This window comes from Dermacentor variabilis, chromosome 3, assembly GCF_050947875.1.
Source record: "Dermacentor variabilis isolate Ectoservices chromosome 3, ASM5094787v1, whole genome shotgun sequence".
Classification (NCBI taxonomy): Eukaryota; Metazoa; Arthropoda; class Arachnida; order Ixodida; family Ixodidae; genus Dermacentor; species Dermacentor variabilis.
In genome coordinates, this window is record NC_134570.1 from 141812721 (window position 1) to 141822020 (window position 9300).

A 9300-nucleotide genomic window follows, 5' to 3' on the forward strand; every position below is an offset into this window, starting at 1 on the left:
CCAAGGACGTACACCTGGACAACGCAATGTACAGCTGTACCTTGGGTGGCTCCGGCGCTTGGCCCGGTATATTCGGCTTGAACAGTGGCATATTGTGTGTCTACACTTCAAGTGTACGGCAAGTCGGTCCAGGGCGCGAGTATAAGTGCACGCTAGAGCAGGGCATCACCAATCTCGGAGCCGATGAAATTAGCTAATACACTTCTGTAAGATTTGCTTCAGCGCCTAGCTCACTTTGTACGTTTTGAAGTAATATCTAGCATATATTAACTAATAATATAGCAGTTAATATTTATAATGCTACATTAAGTTCGGCCTGTCCGAACCATTTGATAAATATGTGCTTAATGTTACAACGCAAATTAGTTTTTTTTTCCGGACAACAGAATGCTAGTTTGATCAGTGTGAATTGAATGAGAGAAAACAACGAGGCAAAGTGTTCCTTACACGATCTACACTTAAACACTTTTCGTGCCTAATTTAAGATAAAAGGGATTTCATATCTTTTGAAACTATGTTTACTGTGAGTCTTAAGCTTTGCGGTACTGTGCAGACGCATGTTTTTATTTTACCGGATAAAATTATATAACGGCTGGCCCATGTATAATCACCGTTTGAATGTTATGAATGCATTTGAAGCGCTTCAAATCGTCTTAAATTTCGATGTTTCTCTTTAAGGGGGCCAAATTTGACCCTCATACGTGCATTCGTACTTTTGAAACCAAATTGCTGTATCCTGTAGTATTTGGAGTTTGAGTTTGCAGGTATGCAAAGAAATAGAATAAAGAATCTGATGCGTGCTTTGGGAATTATGCATCCAAAACTAGACATACACACAAAAAACAGCATTTTCTGAACTTATATGTTGAGACGAGAAGCCATAATATAAGTATGCGGAAATGCATATTCCTAGTTCATTGCACGCCTTGGTGTATAATAATACAACCAGCAAAGTTTCAACAGAAAGTCTTCATCGAGTAAAAGTTCATAAAGGTGACGTAGCATAAAAATGAACAAATTTACGTTTTCATTACAAACTAGCAATTATAAAGATTCTAAGTAGCAATCTACTGATGAAAAGAAAATACAAGAGTGGTAATCCACTGCTGACTTGTAGTAAGGCTGTCGCTGAGCTTCCTCCTTGTTTTGTTTTACCTGTTTATCAGCTCTGATTTTTAAGGCAAACTCCTTAAATATCTATTTCAAGGTCGCGTTGTGAAGCACACAAAATATCACATGATCCAAGGAAGGCCAGCAGCGAGCCAAAGAATGTCCAGCCGTGTATAAAAGATGATTTAGCAAAGTTAACTTATGACTTATCAGTGAATGGATGAAGGTGTATTAAAGAGGCTTAAGCTGGATTAAAGAGGGTTAGAGTGTATTAGGATGGATTAAGAAAGATTAAGGATGATTGTTTAAGTTGGTTTAGGTGGATTAAAGGGTTATGATGGATTAGGATGAATTAAGGAGGATTAAGGCAGACTGATGTAAAAAACAGCAGGACTTACAATGGTTTCGTCTTCGCATCTCTGAGGCGATCGATGCCTTCACAAAAAGCGAGTGGTGCTATACATGGTAATCATTAACCCTGAATGCACGAAGTTTAATTCTAATTCGGCGCGACACATCTAAAGTGGCGCGATTGCCGCTTTTAAAGTGTCAAACTGCACCAAAGGGGTCAGGTATGAGGATTGGCAGGTTCACCTACACGTTTTTTTGGAACCCTTTGCAAAGGATCATGATTATGATTGGTGCTTTCTTAAACGAGGGTGGCGATAAGTTATCACACAGCCTGCTGTGTCTAATCAGGTTTTACTACATTTATCCCAGCCTAGGTCGTTGCTTATCTTTCTTTGATCCTTTAATGCTTCGTTAAAGCATTTATGTATATGTGGCACAGTTAAATGCGCCTGTAGCGAGTCCAATTCTGTCGATATCCTTCCTTCTTTTTTTCCCACTAATATTCAAAGAGTATCTTTCTTAACTCGACTGCTGACTAGCAAATACTTCCATCCCCTTCGAGTACCAGCGCTTCTGAAACGCGGACGTATGCTATGGGTTTTTCCAAATCGTAAGGCCTCTAGATAAAAAAAAAAACAACAACTATCGCGGTACCTTTCTAAATGTAAACATTCAACACCCCTTTATATGAGCTTTAAGCAAAACTATAATGAAATATAACGTTTTTCACAAGATATTTCTGATGTGGGCAAAAATCAACACTGAACTTAAATATTGTTATTCTAAACCAGAAAGTAAAATAAAGTATGTAATTAAAATAGGAAATTTTGGCTTCACCAAGCGCTCTACAAGTGATACTGTAAAGCGCGGCCCTTATAGAATGAATTTCCGGCGTCCGAGCTACTATTCGTCCGACGGCGGCCGCTCGACGCGCAGCGTCAAAAATCAGGACGCGCGCCACCGATTTGGAGGGGACGCACATTTTCGCCCACCGCCGGAAGTGTTCAGCGCGCGGCCACATGCCCGAGTAAATCAGGAGCCAGCACTTCCGGCTTCTGCATCATGGGATTGATGGCGGCGGTGTACCCACGATCATCGCTCGTGTGTTCCCACACGTAATTTTTTTTTGTTTTCGTAGCGCCGCAACATTTCCCGTGTGTAGTGAACACGCAAGAAGTGCACGACCAGCCAGCGCATTCGCAAAAAAAAAAAAGAAAGCAATTGAAGGCCGCACGCGTGGAATTCAATGATAGACTATTAATCGCGGTGCAAGAACGACCGGTGCTGTGGGACTGCTGCAGACCCGACTACAAGGACCAGCGCAAGAAGATGACGGCATGGGAAGGGGTGGCCGCCGAGTGTGGACATGACCCGGACGGACACTAGCACACGACACTTAAACAGATCCCAGACTGCCTACAGATGTGTGTGAGCGGTCCGCACGTTGTAGGTGTTCTCTGTCCGCACTAGCCACTGTAGCCGCGTGTTACCAGAGCTGAGCTGTTCTCTGCGCTTTCTGGAGGCTGCGAATTGCTAGGCGTAAAAAGTAGGAGAAGTAACTGCGAAAGAACTTTCAAACACTAAGTTATGGCGTTATTAAGTGTCACAATACGCTAAAGTTTACTGTCGGTTACATTTAAGGAACAGTAATCTCCTGCGTTACGGCTCGCCACATTGATAGCGGCTCGGCGGCATTCGCCCCTGGATCGTCACCTGAGTGGCGGTGAAGCGAAAGCGTGGCGGCGCGCTTCCCTACATTTTATGACGCGCGAACTTCGTCGGGGAAGTTCGCTCCATGAGGGTCGTGCTTAAGTGCTGAACGGCACAATGTAGAGGCATGACTCTTTTTACGATACGTAAAGGAGTGCGTGGTGTAGCGCAAAACATGTGAAATTCAATTTCCACAATGATATCCTCAGATATATAATCCTCAGCATATGGGAATAAGGATATTCCGCTTCGAGTGCAATGTAGTTGTAGAACGCCCATATCACGGTCGGGGGGTTCGTGGACCAGACATACTTAACGACAACGTTTTTTTTCCCGTTTATGTTTCAGAGTGATGTTGCACAGGTTATTCGATTCTCAACTGACCTCTCTTTAGTCGCAGTAAACAGAGTAGTAGCTAATGAAGTAAGATACAGTAATAAAAAAGGATGACGTCGTGCTTCCCACTATAAAAAGCGTTGAATAATTACTGACACTGACTGGTTATTGTGAGCGCATAAAAATTTGTGTATTTACAGATCACTGGCTGTACGAGGCACGACTTTGCAGTGGGATCGGATAGCGCGCGCTTTGACGCGCTAACTTTAGTATCAAAGGAATGAAACCAAGCGAGGTAGCACAGAAGAAAAAAAAAACAAAAACGAAAGCTAGAGTGGTAGCGTCCGAGAAATACAACCAGCAAGCTATAAGCTAAGTACGACGATGGCACAAGTATGACGTAAGACAGTCACAAGAAAGCGTTGTGCAACATGGGGCTCATAAGGGTAGCGCCCAGCATTACCTGCTAATGCCAGGGCATTTCTTGCTGTAGGATCCATGGTACTTCAGTTTTTGTCCGCTTCGCCGAAGCCGCCGAGGCTACGCTCCGAGGTCATGGCAGCTGTTTGCGTCTGAACAGGCAGCCATGATGTCAGCCGGTAGAGAGGATATAGATAGTCTTCGAAGAACGGATAGCAAAGCGGACTGCGTCACTTCTAGATTGACGAGCCATTGTTTTAGGCAGAGACAGGTTGAAAGAAAAGATGCTCTGCTTCGTCAAGTACAAATTTGTCGTATTCTTTCGTGTCCATAGAAAAGGCTACCGGGAAAGTTTGCCGTTACAAGCTTGCCAGCTGAGTGAACTCTTTTGTTGCGGGGAATGTGGAGAGCAATGCAAGACGCGGCGCTCTCAGAGAGATGGGCACCACGTCGGCTTCTAATAGTTCTCTGAGCAGCAAGAAAAACCAGGTTACAGTGGCCCATTCCACAACGCCTTCACAAAGTAATTTGTGATTACAGGAGTAGAGAGGAAGACAAACTTGACCATTTTAACAGCTGTCCTTGGCGCGTTATATACAGACAGCCGTAGGCAATACCTTTGCGCAGCTTTCGAGACTTCGAAGCGTGCATGACAGGATCCTTAATTTGGCGTCCGTTTTTGTGAGAGGCTACTCTTTTGTATCGTCTGGGAAAGTTCAACATGTACAATGGAGTCAAGTGGATGTCAAGTTGGCTTGGCACAGCAGCCGCTAGTCTTAATACGAACACGTGTTAGGCGCCTTCTCGTTTTCTTTTTTTTTTTTGCACCCGGGGCTACGAATAGCTATTTGCATTCTCTACGTGTCAGATACGTGTGCAAGGGACTATAGAGCGAATAAACTAAATACTTTGTTTTTGCTTAAGGCTGAAAATGGTTCTAACAGTGGCCCACTAGTTTTGGTGTTGTTCTTGAGAATCTCCGTTTTCCTTCACCACCCTAAATATGGTCAACAAGACTGACAGAAACAGGCTTTGCACGATTTTCTTCTGAGGCGTGGGGTGGCAGGTGCACGCGCTTTATCGACTCACTTGGAAACACTAGTAAAAAAATATATATTTCTCTATTGCCCGATTTTCGGCAGACTTTTCGATGCTGAAACCAGGCAAAACTCACCTTTTCCTGATATATTTCTGTTATTTTAAGCAGACAGGCTGTCCTGTCAGGTCATGGAAGCAGTGGTGGAAGTGTTACGCATTCTTCTCACATTTCTGCGAGAGACAGGGCTTATGGACACATGGTGACATGCTTGGCGAGACGCTCAGACGGAGCAATTGCCGGTCAGATCTGCCAGGCTAACCTCCGCCTGTATACACCACTAACTTATTACATAGCGACTAAATGCCTTTATTTCTGCACTAATTACGGGAATGAAAAAAAAAAAGCTCCATAATATATTGTTCGTACGGCCCCAAGGCAAGGGGCCCAGCACCCGCTCGTTCACCGGTATGGTATGTGTTCGCGCTGAACGAGGAGGCAAGTGCGGTTCTAATGCCGCGCATATGTTCAATATCTGCTTCCTTGGCAGCTGGTATACCGCCTATAAGGCGCTGGTAGACGCTGCCATCGAATGCCAACCGACGACAGAACGCCCGCTGCCTTCGCATAAGATCGCTGTCTTGGGCACAGAGAGCTATTAAAGTAGTGCTAAATGAGAAATACAGAAAGGAGCCGGTGCTACCGACATTACCCAAATTGTGACAGAAAACTTTACAATATGTAACATCCACACCTGCATGTTTTGCTGCCTATAACACTTTGACGTGGTATCAACGGTCATCGCTTCTTCTTGTCTTGTCCTCGGCTGAGAAAACACGATGATGCCTCGCACCTGGTGAAGAGTTTGTTTTTGCAGGTTCAGGCGGCCGCATTCAGATGGAGGCAAAATGCACAAAGGCGCCTACACACCAATTTTGTATACCGGTAATAAATCATTTGTTGGTGATGTCAGGGACTGTAGCCCCTAACTATCCTGTCCCTTGTAGCCCAAGTGACACCTCATAAAGCTAATCAGTCATCATCAAAGACAATCAATCAACATCACCATGATGCTCAGCGTCAATGTTTCCATGCATCTACCAGTCTCATGAGAACACACACTCAAGTGCACGTTAGAGTATTGCACACCACCGTACACGAAGCACATAGCTGTTCAACATGATAGTTGGTTTCGGATCGAATTGGTTCAAGTCAGTGACCGTGCGACACTGACGAACTTTGTTCGGAGCAGTCACTGCTCCGAATATGTACGATGCCAAGGTGGGGGCGGTGGTATATACAAGCGGCGCCTGACGCCGTTCTGTAAACGTGCGATTGCGGCTTCGCAGTACGAAGCGAACTGCGGCTCAAGAGCAACAGTCCGTTATTATTGCACACGAATTATGGATGTTGTAGAATGTTATCGGCGCACTTTTACGCTCACTGATGCACGAAGGACACTTCCAGCGATCGCTCGTTACTCCTGACCTGCGCTAATTGATTCCAAGTTATGCCTGTAAGTTTGCTGATTTCATTAATCCACCTAATTTTCCGCCATCCTCAACAGCGCTTTCTTTCCCTAGCGCCCAATCTGCATTTACAGTGCACTACCGATTATCTGCCGTATGAATTACGCGGCCTTTCCAGCTCCTATTTTCCATCTTAATTTCAACTACGACTAACCCCGTTTGCTTTAAGACCCGCGCCGCTCTCTCCCTCTCTTTTAGCATTAGGCCTAACATTTTCGTTGAATCGCTTAGTATAGCGGTCCATAACTCATTCTTAATCTTCATTGTTAACCTCGAAGTTGCTGCCCCATAAGATAGTAGTTGGAGAATGGACTGATTGTACACTTTTCTTTGCTATGGCAACGGTGAGCTTCTGGTCACTGTTTGGTAATGCCAGCCGTGTGCACTTCTGATCATTTTCATTCTTTTGTAAATTTCATTATAAGGATCAGGGTTCCCTGTGAATAACTGACCTAAATAACTTTACTCCTTTACATACCGTAGAGGTTGACTGTCAATCATGAATTAATTGTTCGCTTTACAAGTTATCGAACATTGCCTGTCTTCTGCATGTTACCTTTTAACCTACTCTTAGACGTTCTCTGTTAAAGTACTCAATCAACTTTTGCAGTGTCGCCCCGGCATTGCTGAATACTACAATGTCATCGGCAAGCTGAAGCTTGTTGAGATATTGTGCGTTGATCATCGCCCTTGATCCTTCCCTGTTCCCAGTCTAATAGCTTGAATACTTCTGAGCATGCAGTGAATGTAGTTGGAGAGATTGTGCCTCCTTGCCTGACCATTTTCTGGATAAGTATTTTTCGACTTTTCTGGCGGGTAATTAATACATGTGAAGCCAGAACGATCACTGAGGCAGGGTCAAGCCTGAGAAGTTGCTGATACGTGCGTTCTGGCTGAACTTGTATATACGGAAGTTGCACATAATATGAAATAATTATTGAGTTCTGAGCCGTATGCTGCAAACACCACGGCCATGATGTGAAGTTAGTTGAATCCTTCAGCACAATCCATACGATGTGCACGTACACCGCTGATTACATATAAATGTCGTAATTACGTTCAAACGCCCTGAATTAAGTAATTCAACTGTGCGCCGCCGCGAGAGCGCACAAGGCAACATAATTCGAGCGACGTAAACGCTCATCTTGCTGATACGGCGCGTTTCAGTGACTGCGCTTGGTGTCGCACACGCTTCGCATTGTTCACTTCGCGATACTAGGCCACCGTGTCCGGCGTTTTCATCCGTCATGTTGACTACTGTGCAACAGGCTGCGGATCACCGCAAGACTGTCGCCAGCTGGAAGAAAATCCTTGTGTTGAATTCACAAAGGCCTACGAAGAGTTTCTTAAGTGAAATAGAAAACTATAGAAAGAACATCGCACGAAGGGACTGAAAGACTGAGTTACGTCATTTCGGGCGCGCGCGCGCGTGTGTGTGTGTGTCGACTCGTGCGACAATTCTTCGCTTCGTTCGTGAGGTGCATTTTATTTCACATCACTAATTGTTCAAGCAGCCTACATGATTTTCGTGTCAACGGTTGTGTGTGCTATTATTCGCCATTTTTTTGTCATTATATAGACGTGCCGCTCCATATCATATACGGCATTGCCATCCGTCGCACGCATACGTTGGTTCACCCCGTAGGCCGCAGAACGAGCAAAAGCGTAGGCATAGACGCTACGTCACTTCGTCTTAGTGCTGAATTGAAACTATAAGCTATATAATAGAGGACTGAGGCTAATAGCACAGAAGACGACAGCGAATTGTGCAACGGCAACAAGATTTGACAATTAGAAACGTTTACGCTATTTTTCATTGTTTTATCTCGTACGGAGAATAATAGCCCCCAAAGCGTTAAAAAAATAATCATAATCATAATAATCATAAAAAATAAGCAAGAGAAAGCGTAAACTAGAAAAAAAATAAGGTAAGACAGCTCATAGCACATCAATGACAAACTTGACTGTTGTCAGAGACGGAGATTTCTATTTTCAAACACACAAAAGAGCGTCATGACGAATACGAAAAGTCAGGCTATTGCGCGCATACAGAAACACAGCCTATCAGACATTAGGCAGAAGTTTGCCGCACAGCATTAATGTTGCTGCCTTCCACGGCAGCGCACGCTCATTAACCTGCACTGAAACGCTCATACCTGCACTGAAACAGCTCAAAGCACTTTGAGATGACAAATCGGACCGCACCGCAAACATATAAGCACACGCCATACTCAGCTATCAGTTGTGCCAATCAGCGGCAACAGCGCCTTCCTTCGTTCACTCGCATCAGATCGTGCGGCGCAGATAGACATAATTATGTTCGCAAGGCTGCTACGCTCCTATTGTAGGAATTTCTTAACTCGTCACCCGCGATGGCTGTTTCGGTTTTGTGAATCGACTTACGCTTACTGTCGGCGGAAATACTGAAGTTTACACCTTTCCTACCTTTACATATTCGCATTCATTTTCGACTAGAGGGCTCGTCCTTGCAGCGGCGGGCATTTCAAGCTTGCTGATCTTATGAGCACATCTAGCTTCGGGAATGCGCTTTTTCATAAGATTTTTCTTACGCCACACTTTGTGCGTAAGTTCGCTTAGCAAGTTTCGGAGCTCGCCTTCAGCCCTAGCCGCACGCAGAGTAAATGGGGGGGGGGGGGGGTTCCATTCTGCGTGCGGCTAGGGCTCAAGGCGAACTGCGGATCTAGCCCCACACAGTCGCTCCGTGGTACTCCCCAACCCGTAGTGCGGGAATCGCGGCTACGTCGGTTTCGAACGAATAAGGCAACCAGCAGCGTCAACTGTAACAAC

The 9300-nt window shown here is 44.9% G+C and overlaps 1 protein-coding gene across 5 annotated transcripts in view; it reads right to left on the minus strand.

Annotated features, from left to right (window-relative positions):
- The window catches only part of LOC142576338 (uncharacterized), a 56887-nt gene extending 52765 nt beyond the window's left edge, over positions 1-4122 (minus strand). For 2 of the 5 annotated variants that reach the window (XR_012826829.1, XM_075686432.1), the window contains exon 1: positions 3971-4122. Coding sequence is in view for 2 of the 5 variants with exons in the window: in XM_075686432.1 (XP_075542547.1) it covers positions 3971-4007 (37 nt within the window). In the remaining 3 variants the exon portion in view is untranslated. The remainder of the gene's footprint in view (positions 1-3970) is intronic. The other 3 variants (XM_075686433.1, XM_075686434.1, XM_075686435.1) reach the window with 3 other exon arrangements.
- Positions 4123-9300: the final 5178 nt, after the last annotated feature.